This window comes from Heterodontus francisci, chromosome 13, assembly GCF_036365525.1.
Source record: "Heterodontus francisci isolate sHetFra1 chromosome 13, sHetFra1.hap1, whole genome shotgun sequence".
Taxonomy (NCBI): domain Eukaryota; kingdom Metazoa; phylum Chordata; class Chondrichthyes; order Heterodontiformes; family Heterodontidae; genus Heterodontus; species Heterodontus francisci.
The window spans coordinates 26827914-26848199 of record NC_090383.1 but is presented as its reverse complement, the minus strand read 5'-3'; the positions used below and the strand labels follow the sequence as shown (position 1 = coordinate 26848199).

General features: G+C 45.9%; 1 protein-coding gene across 2 annotated transcripts in view; it reads left to right on the top strand.

The window, feature by feature from the left end:
* LOC137376301 (ribosome-binding protein 1-like) overlaps positions 1-20286 on the top strand; it is a 181577-nt gene that overhangs the window by 62142 nt on the left and 99149 nt on the right. For both annotated transcript variants that reach the window (XM_068044571.1, XM_068044570.1), the window contains exons 3-7: positions 9185-9342; positions 10885-11007; positions 11886-12038; positions 15549-15667; positions 20025-20178. In XM_068044571.1, the coding sequence (XP_067900672.1) occupies positions 9185-9342; positions 10885-11007; positions 11886-12038; positions 15549-15667; positions 20025-20178 (707 nt within the window). The remainder of the gene's footprint in view (positions 1-9184; positions 9343-10884; positions 11008-11885; positions 12039-15548; positions 15668-20024; positions 20179-20286) is intronic.

The window sequence follows — 20286 nt, the reverse complement described above, 5'->3', positions numbered from 1 at the left end:
ATGCCCTCCTGCAGTTTTCATTCAACCCGGGTTGAACCCCTCGGCTTGATGGTAGTGGGGGATATGCCGGGCCATGAGGTTACAGATTGTGGTTGAGTACAATTCTGCTGCTGCTGATGGCGCATAGTGTCTCATGGATACCCAGTTTTGCTACCCTCAGTGCTTCTTCCAAGTGGTGGTCAACATGGAGAAGCACTGATTCATCAGCTGAGGGATAGTCAGCAGGAGAATTCCTTGCCCATGTTTGACCTCTTGCTATGAGACTTGATGGGGTCCAGAGTCGATGTTGAGGACTCCCTGGGCAACTCCCTCCCAACTGTTTACCACTGTGCCACCACCTCTGCTGGGTCTGTCCTGCCGGTGTCTGAGACATTGACTGTAAGGTATGATTTTGTGAGTATGACTATGACTAGTCTGTGGGATAGCTGTCCCAACTTTGGCACAAGCCCCCAGATGTTCATAAGGAGGGCTTTGCAGGGTCGCCAGGACTGGGTTTGTCGTAGTCGTTTCAGGTGCCTAGGTCGATGCCGGGTGGTCTGTCCGGTTTCATTCCTTTTAGACTTTGTAGCGGTTTGATGCAACTGAGTGGCTTGCTAGGCCATTTCAGAGGGCATTTAAGAGTTAACCACATTGCTGTGGGGCTGAAGTCACACGTAGGCCAGATCAGGTAAGGACAGCTGCTTTCCTTCCCTAAAGGACATTAGTGAACCAGATGGATTTTTACAACAATCGACAATAGTTTCATGGCCATAATTGGACTAGCTTTTAATTCCAGCTTTATTAATTGAGTTCAAATTCCACCTTCTGCCGTGGTGGGAGTTGAACCCTTGTACCCAGAGGAATACCCTGGGTCTCTGGGTTACTAGTCTAGTGACCAACGCCACCTCCTTCCTTAATTGAACTAATTGGATTGTTCTTTTCACAGAGATGGCACGGACACAATGGGCTGAATCGTCTCCATCTGTGCTGTAAGATTTGATAATTTTTAAGATGGTTTCATAGGAAGGCATTGGGGTAGTGTGCAAAGGTGTTTAGGAAGAGAGTTCAAAGAGTAAGGGTTATAGTGATTGAAAGACGGGAACTGGCGTGTGTGTACGGCTGACTGTATGCTGTTTATTGTGAGTTCATCCGACCAGTTTGCTGTACCTGGCAGCACGATGATAATGATCACTACAATACCAAGTAGGTGCAGTCTGGGACTTTGGGAAAAAAACAGTAACTAGCTATGCAAACACACTACTGAGAACTGTGCAGTGACCATGCACGCTCTCTGATTCTGTAGCCTGTAAATAGAGAACTTCCTGTCAATATCCATTTGAACTCCTTTTGCATTTTTCTTGTGACACTCGTGTGTACACATCTGGGTGGTCTGGGCATCAATCCCAAATTTGGTTGTTTTTATGTTAACACAGCCATCAGTTTAATTACTTACTGGATGATTATTTTTAAAACCTTCCGCCTTTGCATCTCGAATCCAAAGTTAGATGACCTCCCTCTAAAGGCACATGATCTTAATTATGTTGCTAAGGCTATCTTTCACATGGTAAACTGAATAAACAAACAATGATTAAAAGTAGGGGGAGATCATGTCCTGAGCTACATTTTGGCATCAGTGTTTATGGGTGGGGGTTGGTGATGGTGGTTGGGAAAAGGCTCACATCTGAACTGTTCGGTGTGTGGATGCTGGCTGAACTTAACAGTAGGGCCTCATTTAAATTACATTTCCTGGAATCCTGCTGGACACCGGCCAAATTCACTACCTGATTGGCGGGAGGCTGCGAAGTTGGCCCATGGGAACAGTCTGCAGCAGTCAGTGAGAAGGCTGGGGAGTCTACGGTGATTGGGTGGAAGGTGCCGGTGGAGACCAGGCTTGGGCAGGCCCAAGGACACCTTGCAGGACCTGGTGGGTGCACTCCTTCTCCTGACCCACAAGGAGTTCATATGAAAAGAAATTTCTAAAACTTACCTTGGTCTCTTCTGGCCAGTTGGTTCCTCCTGCTGTGGTGACAATAGGGATTTTCCTTAGTTTGACATTTATATTATGTTGCAGTGCTGATTATGTCATCGGGCTGTGACTTTTGCATGTTAAATAGGCCCCAGCCTGCTTTTAGTGAGAGTCTCATTGATGACCTGAATCACCAACATTAAAATATTGCACTGACTAGGAACACGATGAGATTTCTATTTTAAACCCTTGCCCAACCCTTTCCTGACTGTTGTGGGGTTGGGGCATGGTTAAAATCGAGGCCTTTTGAGTGTCCTACACTATTTGTACTGCTGAGAGGCAGTGCTACAAAAATAATTTATTATGTGAAGTATTTTTGACTATCCGTGCCATATTTCCTACTGTGTAAGTGGCTTGGTTTGTCTTGTTTACTGTAGTATCTTTTGCTCTTCCATAATTTTTCTATCCTACCCTTCCTTGTCGACACAAGCCCCTGGGAGGGGCTGTCACTGTTCAGACCATTTCCAGAGTTTCCATTGATGCATAGGAGGATTGTGAGTAGGTTTGGAAAAATCCACGTGTAATGCTGATTTACCTTTTTACACGAAATAAAATACATCCTGTAAAACCCAGTAACACAGAGTGGTATATTTGGATTCCATTCCAAATCCTGTGTATGTTCAACACAATCATCTTTTTAATCCTTTTTCTGTTAAAATTTGCAAAGCTTTTTGTGACTAGGATAGGTTATCTTTACTTCAGTCTCTGTGGCTCAGTTGTCGCCTCAATCAGAAGGTTAAGTCCTGCTCCATAGATCTGACCACCAGTGTAATACTGAGGGAGTGCTGCACTGTCGGAGGCTCTGCCCTTTGAATGAGATATTGAACTGAAATTTCATCTGCCCTCTCAGGTGGACGTAACTGATCTCATGGCAATGTTTGAAGAAGAGCAGGGAAGTTCTCCCCAGTGACCTCCTTCAACCAGTGCCATTTAGGACAGATTATCTAATCATTTATCTCATCCTGCTGAATTAAAGGCCAAATTTTGACAGTGTTTCCTTTGTAAAATTTGCACTTGAAATGTGCCCCATCTGACTTGGAAAACTAGTGAAACATGGCTTCCAAAAAGTTGACAACTCCAGAATGGGCCCAATATTCAGTCTGAGGTGTGAAAACTAGTCATGCAGACTATAGTTTAGACTATAGAAATACCTACATTCCATTCCTTGTATGAAGGAAAAATATGGAAGTACACAAGCGGCTGAAGGGGGAAATCCATGTTTTGTAGGCCCAAAACAGGTGGCACATATCTGGGATGGGTTCGGTGGGTGGTGATGTGGTTAGGGGAATCCCACTTTTGTAATTTGTTTAGTTTTAAGTACCATTAAAGCTCTCAGTTGATAGATTTTTAATTTGGGTTTTCAACAGGCCAAGCAGGCCATCAATTCCCCGCAAAAATACCTTAGCAGTCACTGCCCGATATCCAGCCCCCTTCTGTTCTAGTTCAGAGTTACGCTACCCTCTCCACCCCAGTACAATGTTCAACTCCCCACCCTTTCACCAAGACAATCGCTTCACCCTCAATCCTTCCACTTCAAACTCACAATTATCTTCCCTCTCAATTCATCCTGCTGTTCATCAGCTTAACCAGGTTAATGCCACCGCCCTTCCCTCCGCCCCCGGTTAATGCCACCGCCCTTCCCTCCGCCCCCGGTTAATGCCACCGCCCTTCCCTCCGCCCCCGGTTAATGCCACCGCCCTTCCCTCCGCCCCCGGTTAATGCCACCGCCCTTCCCTCCGCCCCCGGTTAATGCCACCGCCCTTCCCTCCGCCCCCGGTTAATGCCACCGCCCTTCCCTCTGCCCCCAGGAAGTGCCAATGCTCTTCCCTCCACCCCTGGCTAATGCCAACATGCTTCCCTCCTGGAAAGGCATGGTCTGATTAGGGATAGTCAGCATGACTTTGTGCGTGGGAAATCATGTCTCACAAATTTGATTGAGTTTTTCAAGGAGGTAACCAAGAGGATTGACAAGGGCAGGGTGATGGACGTTGTCTACGTCTTTGACAAGGTCCCGCATGGTAGGCTGGTCCAGAAGGTTCGAACACATGGGATCCAGGGTGTGCTAGCAAATTGGATACAAAATTGGCTTGGTGAGAGGAGGCAGAAGGTGGTAGCGGAGGGTTGTTTTTCAGATTGGAGGCCGGTGACCAGTGGTGTGCCGCAGGGATGGGTGCTGGGCCCTCTGTTGTTTGTCATATATATTAATGACTTGGATGTGAATTGAAGGGGCAGGATTAGTAAGTTTGCAGATGGCATCAAAATTGTTGGTATTGTGGACAGTGAAGAAGATTGTCTAAGGACAACAGGATATAGATCAACTGGGAAAGTGGGCAAAGGATTGGCAAATGGAATTTAACGCAGACAAGTGTGAAGTGATGCATTTTGGGAAGTTAAACCAGGGCAGGACATATACAGTAAATGGCAGGGCCCTGGGGAGTGTTGTTGAGCAGAGAGACCTTGGGGTGCAAGTACATAGTTCCCTGAAAGTGGCAACACTGGTAGACAGGGTGGTGAAGAAGGTGTATGGCATGCTTGCCTTCATCGGCCGAGGCATTGAGTACAAGAGTTGGGACGTCATGTTACATTTGTACAGAACGTTGGTTAGGCCGCATTTGGAGTACTGTGTGCAGTTCTGGTCGCCGCACTACAGGAAAGATGTGATTAAGCTAAAGAGGGTGCAGAAAAAACTCACAAGGATGTTGCCTGGTTTGGAGGGCTTGAGTTATAAAGAGAGGTTGGATAGGCTGGGTCTGTTTTCCCTGGAGCGAAGGAGGCTGAGAGGGGACATGATCGAGGTATATAAAATTATGAGAGGCATAGAATAGGGTAGATAGCCAGAGTCTGTTTCCAATGGTATGGGTGACTAAAACTAGAGGGCATAGATTAAGGTGAGAGGGAGGAGGTTTAAAGGGGATCAAAGGGGTAAATCTTTCACACAAAGAATAGTGGGTATCTGGAATGCGCTGCCTGAGGAGGTGGTGGAGGCAGGAATAGTAGCAACATTGAAGAGGCATCTGGACAGGTACTTGAATGAGCAAGGCATGGAGGGATATGGAATTAATGCAGGCAGGTGGGATTAGTAAAGATAGGCATTATGGTCCGCATGGATGTGGTGGGCCGAAGGGCCTGTTTCTATGCTGTACGACGCGATGACTCTCAGTTAATGCCAACACCCTTCCCTCTGCCCCCCTGGTTAATGCCACCGCCTTTCCCTCCGCCCTTCCGGATAGTGCCTCCGCCCTCCCGGTTAGTGCCACCGCCCTTCCCTCCGCCCCCCAGTTAGTGCCAACGTCCTTCCCTCTGCCCTCCTCCCCCCCCCCCCCCCCCCCTTCCAGGTTAGTGCCAACGCCCTTCCCTCCGACCCCCAGTTAGTGCCAATGCTCTTCCCTCTCCTCACTCTCTGTTAATGCTGGCATTCTCCTTTCTCCCATCCCCTGGTGATGCTCCCAGCTTCGTATCCAATTGTACCCAAGTCCTGCTTCTAATAGGAGTGACTTTGTGCTCTCTGTATTGTAGGTGGGAACTCTTTGAGAATTCCTGCCCTCATTAGGCATTGGCTGGGTTAAAGGACTTGGGTAAGGGCAGAGCTGAGGGGCATGAGGTAACTTTGGTGGCAGCACTGATGGGCGACATGGGTGCGTTGTCTTATGAGGAAAGGTTGGACAGGCTAGGCTTGTGTCTGCTGAAGTTTAGAAGAGATCCTGAGGGGTTTTGACAGGGTGAATGTGGAAGGGATGTTTCCTCGTGGGAGTATCTAGAACGAGGGGTGACTATTTAAAAATAAGGGGTCGCCCATTTAAGACCGAGATGAGAATTTTTTTCTTTGAGGGTCATGAGTCTTTGCAATTCTCTTCCTCAAAAGGTGGTGGAAGCCGAGTCTTTGAATATTTTTAAGGCAGAGATAGATAGATTCTTGATAAGCAAGGGGGTGAAAGGTTATCGGGGGTAGGTGGGAATGTGGAGTTGAGATTGCAATCAGATCGGCCATGATTTTGTTGATTGGCGGAGAAGGTTTGAAGGGGCCAAGTGGCCTATTCCTCCGAATTCGTACGTTTGTATGACTCAAGTAGGGGTAGCGCTGAGGGGCGAGGGCTCCAATTCCGCCTGATTTGTGTCAGTATTTACTTATAGACAGACTGTAAAGGCCTGCTCGGGTATAAGATTGAAACCCGACCCCTACCTGACCACAGCCAACCCAAACCTGACCCGGGCCCGAGCCCTTTAATTTTTTTTCGTGCCCGACCAGATCCTGCTCATCCGTTCTGGCAGCAGGCTATTCCTGCAGATTGAGTGGTGGGGAATCATGGGTGAGCCTGATCCCGTCAGCTCCCGGAGGCAGCACTGTCCAGCCCGACCCGAGCCCGAATGCTGGACTCTGAATATAGACCCGACCCGAACCCGGCACGTAGTCCGGTCTAGTCGGGTTCGGGTCAGGTAGCCAGACTTTAACGGACTGTGCCCGTGAACCACTGATGTTAAGTGTGAAATGCTGAGAGTCAGCACAAAATAAGAACCTAATTGATGGGTTAGAAATTGACTGCAGATCTCATCTGTGTCAAGGAAAACATAATGAACATTGTCTTGGGAATGTGTTCATTTATTCCCAGTTTAATCTATTCTATTAAATTCCCTCACCTGGACTGATTTACTTTGCTGAATTTAATCTGCACTTGAACATGTAATAACAGTTGGGACAGAGCTCCCGTCATCCAGCTGTGGGGATGGACTGATTTGTGTTTTAATTTGGTTTTGGCCTTGTTGTCATATACATAATGGTGTCATATTCTGAAAGTGTTGGCGTGTCAATAAATTCACCGCCGGCCACGAGCTCTAATTCTTCCTGTTTCTGGTATTTTGGCTCTCTTTTATGTTAATAAAGGAACCTGTTTGAACAGCAGAACATCTGGCTGACAGCTGTTTAGTACAGGGTACCGAATAAACAGCTGCTTAATCAGGACCGGAAGAGCTGAGCAGATCTTCTGGGGATAAAACAACCAAAAAAGATCCTGTTTATACCAGTCGGATCAGAAGAAGCATGTAATCTGGGAATTCTGCTCATCATAGAATCTTACAGAGCAGAAAGAGGCTATTCGACTCTTTGTGCCTGTGCTGGCTTTTTAGAAGAGCTATCAATTAGTCCCATCCCACAGCTGTTTCCCCATAGTCTGTTGTTTTTCCTTTTCAAGTATATATCCAATCCCCTTTGGAAAACTAGGATTGAATCTGCTCTGATGACTCTTCAGGTAGTCGTATACCTGTGTGAAAGGGAATGATTAAAAAGAAAAATGGGGGACTTTCAGGAGCTCGGGCTATCCCAAAGCGCTTTACAGCCAAATAAATATTTTTGAAGTGTATTAACTGTTACAATGTAGGAAATGCGGTAGCCCATTTGTACACAGCAAGGTCCCACAAATGACCAGCTAACCTTTTACCAATTGAGCCACAGCTAAATAAAATAAATAAAGTATCAAAGTTCCTGTGGGTTTTCTATCGTACGTATTAGGGGCTGGGACTGGTACTAGTCTGTTTCCAAGCGTTATTGTGCACTGCACAATATGGGAAAGATGTATAGTCTCAAGATCACTATTAGCTCTCTCGTGATGGATGTTTACCAGATGTACGTACGTATAAAATCATGCCACATTCTGCTAGTGAAGCTCCCTGAACCTACCTGTTTGACTAAGCTTTTGGTCATCTGTCCTGATATGTCCTTATGTGGCTCAGTGTCAAATTATTCTTCAATTACACTCCTGTGAAGCACCTTGAGACATTTCACTACGTTAAAGATGCTATATAAATGCAGGTGGTTGTTATAGCATTGTAGTGAATCACAGAATTGTTACAGCACAGAAGGAGGCCATTCTGCCTGTCGCGTCTGTGCAGGTAGTTCACCGTGCCAAAAATATCTGTCGCTTACATGTTGCCAAGGGTTTTGCCTAGGTTGCTTTGCCAATCTCAGCTCCTGGTTGTTGATTTTTGCCTTGGATGTAGACCAGTTTGGCACAGAAATGTTTACAGTGTCTGGGTGAAATATAGTTTATTGTATATTTTGAGGTTTCGTTTAATGAGCTCAATAAATAACGATAAACACTTCATAAATCTCAACTCAGCAATGGTTGACCTTTGCTCTGGCCCAAGGGATCAGTGCTGGTATGAGTCATATTTTTGCCTCTTGGTCATTTGCAATGGTGCAACATATACCCTGAATTTTACTTCAATATATAACAGATAAAATCCAAACATCATGAAGCCAACGTGCCTTTTCTGTTGCTGATCTCTCTACTCTCTGACAGCTTGCTTAGGGAGGTTGTAGAGGCATTGATGACCTCTGACTCAATGTCATGATTTCAAGCCGTACTCAAGGCCCTACATTTCAGTGCAGTACTAAAGGAGGGCTGCACTGTCAGAGGTGGCGTCTTTCGGATGAGATGTTAATCCATCTGCCTTTTGGAGTAGATGTAAAAGATCCCATGGCAGTTTTTTGTAGAAGAGCACAAGATTCTCCGAGTGCCCTGACCAATATTATCCCTTAACTAACAGTACCAACACGGATTGTCTTGCTGCATACTAATTGGTTCGACATTTGCCTACATCAGTGACTACACTTCAAAAGTAATTCATTGATGTGAAGTGCATTGGGATGTCCTGAAGGAGTGAAAGGTTCTATGTAAATGCAAGACTGTCTTTCTGGTCCTATGCCCAAATGGCAATTATTCATGACAGTGAGTGGCTGTTTTCCAACATGGTTGAGGCTGATGTCTTCAATGGTTGTCCATGCAATGCTTGTTTCCAGAAGAGTCTCTGAATTAATGTTGCCTGATTTTGTCCCTCCTTAACCAAAGGACATTGAGCCCAATTGCAGCAGCCCTATCCCAACTCTTATTGGCACAGGACCTGGGACCTCCTTGATCTGTCCAGTTGATCTATTCACGAGGTGAACTCACTGATCAAGCCTTCATTTGGAGAAGAGCTGTATATGCTTTTGCTCTCGGTGCCTCTGATTGCATGCAGGTGGAGATATAACATCCATTGTTTCATAACTCATTTGTAAGCGAGTCTGTAAAATATCTGAGCGTGCAATATTGTTGCTGAAATGTGTATTTGAATGATTGGTAAGAGGATGACTAACTGTCTCGCTGTACTCTGTGATCTAACTGGATTGTTGTCCCACTTTCCCAGTAAATGTTCCTGCTGATTCCTTGGATAGCCCTCTCTACATTCCTTACAAGACCCTGCTTTCCACAGTGAGCAGTATGGATTTCAGCGAGGGTGAGGCCCAACGACTCATCGAGATCCTGATGGATAAGGCTGGCATTGTGCAGGATACCTGGCATACAGTAAGCTACCCATTCAGTTGCATTGACTGTTGACGTGACCTATTTCTCATAGTGTTGACAGGGGAGGGAGCGGTTAAAATAAAGTCATCTTTCACCATCCCAAAGTGCTTTACAGTTCCTTTGAATTAATTAATTTTGAAGAGTAGCTACTCCTTTGGTCAACTGCTAGGAGTTGTGCGATAATGAGATACTACCTCCATCTGACCCTTTCCCAGCCCTTACAAGGAGAAATGCCCATGCTTGATCCCCCTCTCCCCACTAGGGGAATCATTGGGCCTTCTACTGCCACTGCCAGCCATCTCCTAGCAGACTTTGAGAGATTGGTGCTGTGTTAAGGAAACCGTTTGGATTTGAGGGTGGAAAGAACACATTGGTACTAAATTCCTTTGTTTAACCTACATGTTTTATTAAACGGACTAAGGATAGAGGAATTTGTTACTAAGCTCATTCCTAATGTTGCGCAGTGGTATTACAGCCCCACCTCGCATCTTATTACTTACAGAGGGGTAGTTAACTCCTTTGGAATCCCCAGTTTACTGCTGTGTCTAAGTGGTGGGTTGGGGGGAGGAGAAGTTTGTTGCAGCCAGTATTCGTATTCTTCAATTTTGTATAAACAAACTGCCTCAAATTGCAGTGTAAATCAAACTGCATCAATGCTCTGCTGACTGTATAACCCACCACTGATGAGGTTCCCTTGAGTTTTCGCACCAACCTTTACCAGAGATGCAAGTGTCAGACAGTGGAACTTCCATCCTGTTTCTTTTTGCTGACACTGCTGGGAAGTTGGCACTGTGAAAGACGTCCCAGTACCCAGAAGGAGGAGATCTGGTTGGATATTGTTGTGTGTACTGATGCAGTGCTGCACTGTTGGAGGTGCTATCTTTCAGATGAGACATTAAACCGATGCCCCATTTGCATTCTCAGGTGGATGTCAAAGATCTCATCGCACTATTTCGAAGAGCAGGAGAGTTCTCCTCAGTGACATGGTCAATATTTATCCCTCAACCAACTTAACTAAAACACTAAAATAAAAGCAAAATATTGCAGATGCTGGAAATCTGAAATAAAAACGAGAAATGCTGGAACACTCAGCAGGTCTGGCAGCACCTATGTGGAGAGAGAAGGGTTCTGATGATGGGTCACTGACCTGAAACATTAACTCTGCTTCTCTCTCTACAGATGCTGCCAGACCTGCTGAGTATTTCCAGCATTTCTTGTTTTTGTTACCTAAAACATTATTTGATTATTATTGCATTTCTGTTTGTGGGATCTTGCTGTGTGCAAATTGGCTGCCACGTTTCCTACATTAGAACAATTGGCTACTCTTCAAAATTAATTCAGAAGAACAATAAAGTGCTTTGGGACTCCTTCCTGAGGTTGTTAAAGGCGATCTATGAATACAGGTCCCTTTCTTTCTACCCTTGACTGGGGTTTATTGCTCCCTCTGGGTTTGCTCAGGAAATGTAGGCCAGGATTGAAGAGTTTAGTGTACTGTGTGTTCACATTATGTATCTCGCTGATATAAAAAAAAATGATTTATAGGCTACTCAAAAGGGAGACCCGGTAACAGCCCTGAAACGCCAACTGGATGAGAAAGAGAAGCAGCTTGTGGCGGAACAAGAGGACTCCAGCGCAGCCAAAAGCAAACTTCGGGAAGTCATCAAGGTACGGTGTATCACACGATATTGATTCTTGAAGGATTCGTTACAGATGTTTTAATCTACTCCTGCATTTGAGTAGACAATCTGCTCCTCTCCTCAAATTTCTCAAAAGACTAGTTACTCCAACTTTCTTCTGAAGCAGTCAGAGCGATTGATTGAAATTTATTATTAAACTTTGTTTTTCATTTTAAAAATGTTCCCTTAAAAGATAAAAGTATAAAGAAAATTATTTGCTGAGATCAAGTAAGCAAACATTCTCAGAACCTTGCGCACACATCTAGCCCTAAATCTGTGTCCTATTTTCCTTTCGCATTTGTTTCTATCCTGTTAATTCTGTTGTTCTCCTAGTACATTGCATCTCACTCATCCTTTCACTTCCGTTTATCTTTCTTGCCTTTTAATTCTGTTTTTCTTTCCTCTGCTGTCTCGCTCCTTCCTTCTTGGCACTTTCTTTCCTGCAACTTGCCTCAACTTTTCCTTGCGTGCTCTCTCTCACCACTTTTATTTCTTCGTTAATTCTTCTCAGTTTACTATTTTATCATTATAATCTGTCTTTATCACTGCTCGATTCTTGCTCTTATTCTAAGATAGATTAATGAGCATTTCTTTAGAGGGTTGTTATGACATTGTTTACAAGTGTATCATGATTGGCCTGTGCCGTTTCACTCCCACCATCAAATCTTTGTAAAATTGTCCTTTTGATCATGGTTGTTACATTCAACAAAATTAAAGCTTTTAAACCTTTTACTGCAGTCTCCAGGCAGGAAGGGGGCAAGAGGTGGGGGTGGGTGGTGGGAGCTCGGAGGAAGGGGGCAAGAGATGAGGGTAGAAACTGCCGGTTTTATTTATCTTAAATTTTTAAATTGCTCTTGTACCTTTCAGGAACTTGCAGCTGAAAAGACTAAGGCCTCTGCTTGTGAAACTAAACTGAAGGAGCAGCTGACAATGCGGGAGGAGGAGTTAAACGCGATGCAGACTCGCATGCAGGCCAGCTACCAGGACCACATGGCTGAGACACAGCAGCTGCAGGCCAAGGTCACTAGTTACCTACTACCCCGTAACCCAGTTAATGCTTTAATACATCCAGGTACCACCCCACCATCCTGGGTCTGCATGCCCTAGGTTGAGGCGAGATTGGTCCCATCTCCCATCTATTCCATCACAGCTTTTTGGCTGAAAGAAGCCCTGAGTTTGAAGGCCGTGCTGTTGGATGAGCCATCTCAGGAGACCATCGGCGAAATTCCACTGGAGGAGGCAGAGAGCGCTAACAACCACTGGCTGCCATTGTATTTTTTCTTGCTGATGGGTCGTGCAGCTTTCACACTGGGGAAGACCCGCAGGGCTAGAGCTGAACATGGCAACATTCCTTTCAAACAGCTGAGGGTGATGTAAACTTCTCACGTATATATAGCCGATCCCTTGGAGCCTTGGTCTCCATTGGAGTCATTATGGAGACTCTTCTCTCGAGGGTAGTGGGGGGGGGGGGGGGTGGGGGTAGGCACAGAAAATGTGGAAGCTGTTGTGAAGTATAAAGGGGAACAAATAAATCCTGGTTGTGGATTTAGTGCAGGACCACACTGAAACGTGCATCCTGCTGTGAGTGCTTCCAGTTTAAAGTCTGTCAAAGTACACAAGAAAATGTTAATGTAAGAGTAAGTTGGGCATGCATGGGCTAGAGAAAGGAGCTTCATCGCTTGAGTGTATAATTTGGTCTAATCTGTTTCAATATGAAGATGACCCAATGTTGAGGCCCCACTACAGATGTCAATGGGTGAGCTGATGTTGCAGTTTTTGTACATACCTCCAGGCACCAAGTGAAGATCTAGTGTGTGTCTGCCCATTCTCCCACAGGTTTGAGTTTGCTTCACAGTCCTCAGATGTACTGTCAAACTATTGTAACTTGGTGACTGCTATTACGCTCTTACATGTTCTCAGGGTTTTGAAGGGGAGATGCTGTCTAATTCAGTGCCTTTGGGATGATAACTTGTGTAGTTTCATTCTAAGATGTGGCGTGATGTTATTAGTTGAAGGAGGGAGGCACGTGGAGAGCAGGCTCATCTTGGGTTAGGAAATTGGAGCAAAGCATATTCAGCCCCTCCACCCTGTTCCACCATTCAAAGAGATGATGGATGATCTGTATCTTAACTTCATTTACTCATCTTGATTCCGTAACTTGCCAAGGCTCTATTGACGGCACCTTCCAAACATGTGACCTCTACCTCCAAGAAGAACAAGAGCAGCAGGTGTGTGGGAACACCGCTACCTGCAGATTCCCCTCCAAGCCACCCACCATTCTGAATTGGAACTATATCTCTGTACTTTCACTGTCGCTGGGTCAAAATCTTGGAACTCCCTCCCTAACAGCACTGTGGGTGTACCTGTACCGTATGCGCTGCAGAAGTTGAAGAAGGCGGCTCACCACCATCTCCTCAATGGAATTGGGGGTGGGCAATAAATGCTGGCCTTGCCAGCAATGCCCATGTCCCATAAACGAATAAAAAAAAAACCTGTTAATATCCTTGCTGAATAAAAATCTATCAGTTTCAGTGTTGAAGTGTTACTTGACCTAGTCTTAACAGCTGTTTGGAAGGAGAGAATTCTAGATTTCCACTACCCTTTGCGTAACCAAGTGCTTTTTGATATCACCCCTGAATGGCCTAGCTCTAATTTTAAGGTTATGTCTTTTTGTTCTGAACTGCACCACCAGAGGAAATAGGGCAGATTGAGAGAAACCATCAAATCCTTTAATCATCATAAACATCTTCATTAGCTCACTCTTTAATCTTCTATACGCAAGGTAACACAAGGCTGATCCATGCAACCTGTCCTCGTAATTTAACCCTTTTATTTATTTTTATTTAGAGATACAGCACTGAAACAGGCCCTTCGGCCCACCGAGTCTGTGCCGACCAACAACCACCCATTTATACTAACCCTACAGTAATCCCATATTCCCTACCACCTACCTACGCTAGGGGCAATTTACAATGGGCAATTTACCTATCACCTGCAAGTCTTTGGCTGTGGGAGGAAAGCGGAGCACCCGGCGAAAACCCACGCGGTCACAGGGAGAACTTGCAAACTCCGCACAGGCAGTACCCAGAACTGAACCTGGGTCCCTGGAGCTGTGAGGCTGCAGTGCTAACCACTGCGCCACTCTGCCGTCCCGGTCATTCTTATGAATCTTTTGCTGCATGCCCTCCAAGGCCAGTATAACCTTCCTGAGGTGCCAGAACCGAACTCTTTGCTCCAAATTGTGTCTAACCAAAGCTTTATATAACGATTACTGTAAAGGGGCAATTTAGTGGAGAGTCCCCTTTGGCCACCTCTGGTCATGTTCCTGGAGGGCAGCAGTAGAAGGGAATTGGCAGGGGCTGTCTGTTCATTTTCTTGGTTTGGGGCAGGTGTGCAGCATAGGGAGGCAAAAAGAGGAGATGGGGAGAAAATAATAGATGTCTTAGTTTAGCCCCCTACGCATACTAATAGTCTCATTAATTCTTTTCCCCCTTCTCCTTCCACTGTTCACCCTATTTGTTGATCCCTTTATTCTCCTCCTCCCCACCTCTCTCACCATGGGTTCTTGCCTCCCTCACAATCCCTTTCAGCTGAGCCACAGGTAATGCTACCACTGCCTCCTTCATGACTGCCACTGCTACTCTGTGCTCAGTCGACCTTGAGGGACAACTCTTACGGGGCGAGACAAACCTATGGCCGGGCTTTCTGTTCCAAAGGGTAAGATGTGATTGTGAGTCAACCTCCTCAGTGAATAGTGGAGAACAATAGCTATAAGGAGGAACAGCACAGCTCTTATACTTGGCCATGTAACCACTGGGTTGGGAAGACAGCAGCTTAACAAGAACTTACATTAAAAGTTGCTATATAAATTTAATAAAATATCCCAAGGCATTTCACTGGAGCATTATCAAACAAAATTTGACACTGAGTCACATAAGAGGAGAGAAGGACAGGTAACTAAATGTTTGATGAAGGAGGTTGGTTTGTAGAAATGGCTTAAAGGAAGAGAGAGAGACGGAGAGACTTACGGAGTGAATTCCGGAGTTTAGGGCCGAGGCAGCGGAAGGCGCAGCCACCAATGGTGGAGTGATGAAAATCAGATGATGTGCATGAGGCCAGGATTGGAGGAGGGTAGAGAGCTCAAAGGGCTGTTGTGTTGGAGGAGGTTAAGGCGAGGAGAGACCATTTGAAAAGAATGAGAATTTTAAATTTGAGGTGTTGCTAGTCTGGTTTCCAATGTAGGTCCTGTTCCATAAGACTGCAGCTAGTGCAGTGAGTGGTTGGGAGAGAGTGGTGTGTATGTATGGGTTTTTTTTCCTGTGTCCCTTCAGTGAGTAGAAACTGTTTTTCAGCTAGGTTTGCCATAAGGATTATCTTATTTCACACCAGTATGGGATATTCAAAAGCTGAGCAAGCATCTATGTATGTGTGGGTGCCTGTATAAAAAAACATTTAAACCATATCTGGTGAATACAGATATTGTTCTTTGTAAAACATCTTGCTAATATTGGATAAAAATTTCCATTCCAGATCCGAGGGCTCCAGGAGCAGTTGGAGAATGGGCCCACTGCCCAGATTGCCCGCCTGCAACAGGAGAACTCCATTTTAAGGGATGCCCTCAACCAGGCCACAAGTCAGACCGAAAGCAAGTAAGAACAGATACAGTGCTGATAACGGCTCCACTACTTTTCTTACAAAGAAGATTCGCAATCAGAGTTCTCCAACTGCTGACCTCACAGAAGGGGCTGGTACTGGTCACTGGGTTGGATTGGATGAACTTCAGATCCACTAATGCTGGGAAGTGAGAGGTTGGAAGAGAATGCTTTTGGAGAGTGGTGGGGAGACCGGGCTGAATGATGGCAGTATGAGCATTGGTGGGGTGGGGGAGATCAGGGTGAATGATGGCAGATTTGAAAAATTTGAATGCTGTTATTTAAAAAAAAACAGTCACAAAAAGCTGGTATCTGTAAAAATGACAGTGGAGTTGTTGGATTGTCATAAAAGCCCAACTGACTCACTCATGTCCCTTTAGGGAAGAAAACCTACTATCCTTACCTGTGATTTCAGTTCCACAACAACCTGGTTGGTTCTTAACTGCTCTCTGAAGTGGCTCAGCAAGTCACTAATCATATCAAACCATTTCTCAGGACAACCAGGGATGGGCCATAAATGCCAAATTCAGCCACACCCTGAATACATTTTAAAGAATTACCTTGGCAGTTATGTGTGTGACTAACATTAGAAAAGTGACAAAATCTGTTCCTGATTTCAGTCTTAACTACTTGATATTTGGATATTCTTGATATTAGCTGCAGTGTATAAGCACAAGACCATATACCGAAGAAAGGGCTGGGTCAGCTCAGATCTTCAATTATACCTTGCCTGATTTTACATTCCATTGGCTTCAAATCATTGCGCCAGAATTATGGCTCTTTTTGGTGTCTATGTGTACGTGTCTATGTTTACGTGTGACCATATCTGTTGGTATGTTAGCAACTAAACAGTGGGAAGACACGAGCCATTGGTTTCGGTTCCTGCTACAAACTCCATTCCCAAGTTACTGGCTCCATCCCTCTCCTTGGCAACTGTCTGAGACTGAACGAGACTGTTCGTAACCTTGGTATCATATTTGACCCCAAAGTGAGCTTCCGATTACATATCCCCGCCATCACTGAGACTGTTTATTTCCACCTCCAAAACATTGTCCGACTTCGCTCTTGCCTCAGCTCATTTGCTGAAACCCTCATCCATACCTTTTGTCACTTCTAGACTTGACTATTCCAGTGCACCCCTGGCTGGTTTCCCACCTATTACCCTCTAAATTGGAGCTCATCGAAAACTCTGCTGTCCATGTCCTTAGTCACACCAAGTCCCATTCATCCATCATCCTTATGCTCGCTGACCTACTTTGGCTCCCAGTCAAGCAATGCTTCAGTTTTTAAAATTCTCCCTCCTTGTTTTCAAGTCCCTCCATGGCCTCACCACTCCCTATCTCTGTAATATTGTGCAGTCTCTCAGCCCTCAGTTATCTGCACTCATCTAATTCTGGTCTCTTGAGCACTCCTGATTTTAATTGCTGTACCATTAGTGGCCATGCCTTCAGTTGCCTAGGCCCCAAGCTCTGGAATTCCCTCCCTAAATCTTTCTGTCTCTTTCACCTCCTTTAAGATGCTCCTTTATAACCTACCTCTTTGACCAAGCCTTTGACCATCTGCTCCAGGACATCACTGCAGGAGTTCCTCAGGGTAGTGTCCAAGGCCCAACCATCTTCAGCTGCTTCATCAATGACCTTCCTTCAATCATAAGGTCAGAAGTGGGGATGTTCGCGGATGATTGCACAATGTTCAGCACCATTCGTGACTCCTCAGATACTGAAGCAGTCCATGTAGAAATGCAGCAAGACCTGGACAATATCCAGGCTTGGGCTGATAAGTGGCAAGTAACATTCGTGCCACACAAGTGCCAGGCAATGACCATCTCCAACAAGAGAGAATCTAACCATCTCCCCATGACATTCAACAGCATTACCATCGCTGAATCCCCTACTATCAATATCCTAGGGGCTACCATTGACCAGAAAATGAACTGGAGTAGCCATATAAATACCATGGCTACAAGAGCAGGTCAGAGGCTAGGAATCCTGCAGCGAGTAACTCATCTCCTGACTCCCCAGAGCCTGTCCACCATCTACAAGGCACAAGTCAGGAGTGTGATGGAATACTCTCCACTTACCTGGATGGATGCAGCTCCAACAACACTCAAGAAGCTCGACACCATCCAGGACAAAGCAGCCCGCTTGATTGGCACCCCATTAACAAACATTCACTCCATTCACCACCAACGCACATTGGCAGCAGTGTGTACCATCTACAAGATGCACTGCAGAAATGCACCAAGGCTCCTTAGACAGCATCTTCCAAACCCGCGGCCTCTACCAACTAGAAGGACAAGGGCAGCAAATGCATGGGAACACCACCACCTGCAAGTTCCCCTCCAAGTCACACACCATCCTGACTTGGAACCCTTACTAACAGCACTGTGGGTATACCTACCCCAAATGGACTGCAGCAGTTCAAGAAGGCAGCTCACCACCACCTTCTCAAGGGCAATTAGGGATGGGCAATAAATGCTGGCCTGGCCAGCGTCGCCCACATCCCATGAATGAACAAAAAAAAAAATATGGCTTGATGTCCAATATTGCTTCATAATGCACCTGTAAAGTGCCTTGGGAGGTTTTATTATGTTAAAAGCGCTATATAAATGCAAGTTTTTGTTACATTTGTGTGACCTTTTCTGTTTACCTGTCTCTATGTCGGCATCTGTGTGTGTCTATGTGCGCCTGACTTTGTGCCCATCTGTCACCATGTCTGTATGTTAACGTGCAGCAGTGCCGATGTGCGTTGGCGTGTATGTGCATTCATGTCCTAGCATGAAATATGCACACAGTGGACTGAATTTTACCAGCCCCCTAGGGACAGGCTGGAAGGCAGGGGGACCCATAAGATGGCGAGGGAAGGAGGGAGATGGTGTGCCTGCCATTTTCTCGCCAAACATGACATTTTATCAGCGGTATTTTTTTATATTCTTACTAGGGATAAGGCCGTCACTGGCAACGCCAGCATTTGTTGCCCAACCCTAACTGCCCTTGACAACTGAGTGGCTTGTTAGGCCATTTTAGAGGGCAGTTAAGGGTCAGCCACATTGCTGTGGGTCTGGAGTCACATGTAGGCCAGACCAGGTAAGGATGGCGGATTTCCTTCCCTAAATGACATTAGTGAACCAGATGGGTTTTTACGACAGTTAATAGTTTTATGCCACCATTACTGAGACTAGCTTTCAATTCCAGAATTTAAAAAAATAATTAATTGAATATATTAATTGAATTTAAATTCCACCAGCTGCCTTGGTGGCATTTGAACCCATGTCTCCAGGGAATTAGCCTGGGCCTCTGGATTACTCATCCACTCATCCATTACACATTGCCACTATGCCATCATCTCCCTTAGTGGATGGTGGAGGACGGCCTTGCTGCCCACATATCTTAGTCCCGCCACAGTACCAGCGGCAGGTGGGCCCTCCCCCATGTGGGTAGACCACCTGCTGAAACCTGGCTAAGGGTGGGGGTGGAGGGAACCCCCCCCTAATTGTGCACTCTGGCTCACGGAGAGGCACCCCAGTTGCAGTGGCTTCCCCCACGGCAATAGTGGCCTCTGCCTCACCAAATCTCCCCAACTCTCCTCCCCCCACCCCCTGCCATTGCCAGAGCCTGCCTGCCTGGCCGCTGTGACCCCTAACCACACTCTCCTTGTTTCGGGATGGCGTCCATCCCGGTGGTATTACTGAGACTAAGGAGCTGCCAGTTCTCCAGTTGGCTGGTAGCTCTTGGAGGTGGGCTCCCATCTTTTAAAGGGACAGGAGCCCCAACGACAATGAATTAATTGCCAGATGGATCCAAAGTGCCACCAGGGTCCCCAAAATGGCTGTGACGGAGTTCCCCTCCCAGCTTTCTGGACAGTCATCGGGGACCCCCACTGCCCTGACAGAATTCAGCCCAGAGCTTCAGTAGCGTGACTGTGTTTTGGTGGCATAACTAGGTTTTGTTGCTAAATGTTGGCAGTGTGTGAGAACTGATGGGAGTAGCTGGCTGGCACTGCAGTGCATAGTAGAGAATCCTTCACAGCAGTGGAACCAACAGACAGGGAAAGTGTTCAGGTACCAGTCTCCTGGATTATCTCTAAATGTCAGAGGATGAAGTCCAAACTAAGGGTTTTTGGAGGGGGAAGAAAGTCTGTCCAATTTGTAGTTACTATTAAAGATAATTACAAGAGAAATTTTCAAAGAGAAGGTAGATAACGCACAGCAGACAGTCAGTTGCTGGACAGCTTAGACTGCTGTTGATGTCGGCCTGCAGACCCCTGTCTAATGTATGTGGTAGCTAGTTTTTTTTCCCCCCCCAGGTGTGTTTTTTCTTTCTTTGGGACTGAATGTAATCAACATTTGCCTTAGGCAGAATGCTGAGCTGGCTAAACTGCGGCAGGAGTGTGCCAAACTGACCAAGGAGCTGAATGAGAAGTCGGAGATCCTCCAGCAGGACGAGCAGCAGAGGAAGGTGCTGGAGGGTAAGGTCAGCAAGTACGAGCAGCAGCTCACCGAGCTTCAGGTGAATGAGAGCAGATTGTCCAATTGTTTCCGTCGTGTGCTGTGCCATTCATACTCTTCTTTGAGCATCTTGTGCCTCCTCCTTCTCTCTCCCTTTCTCTCTTTGATA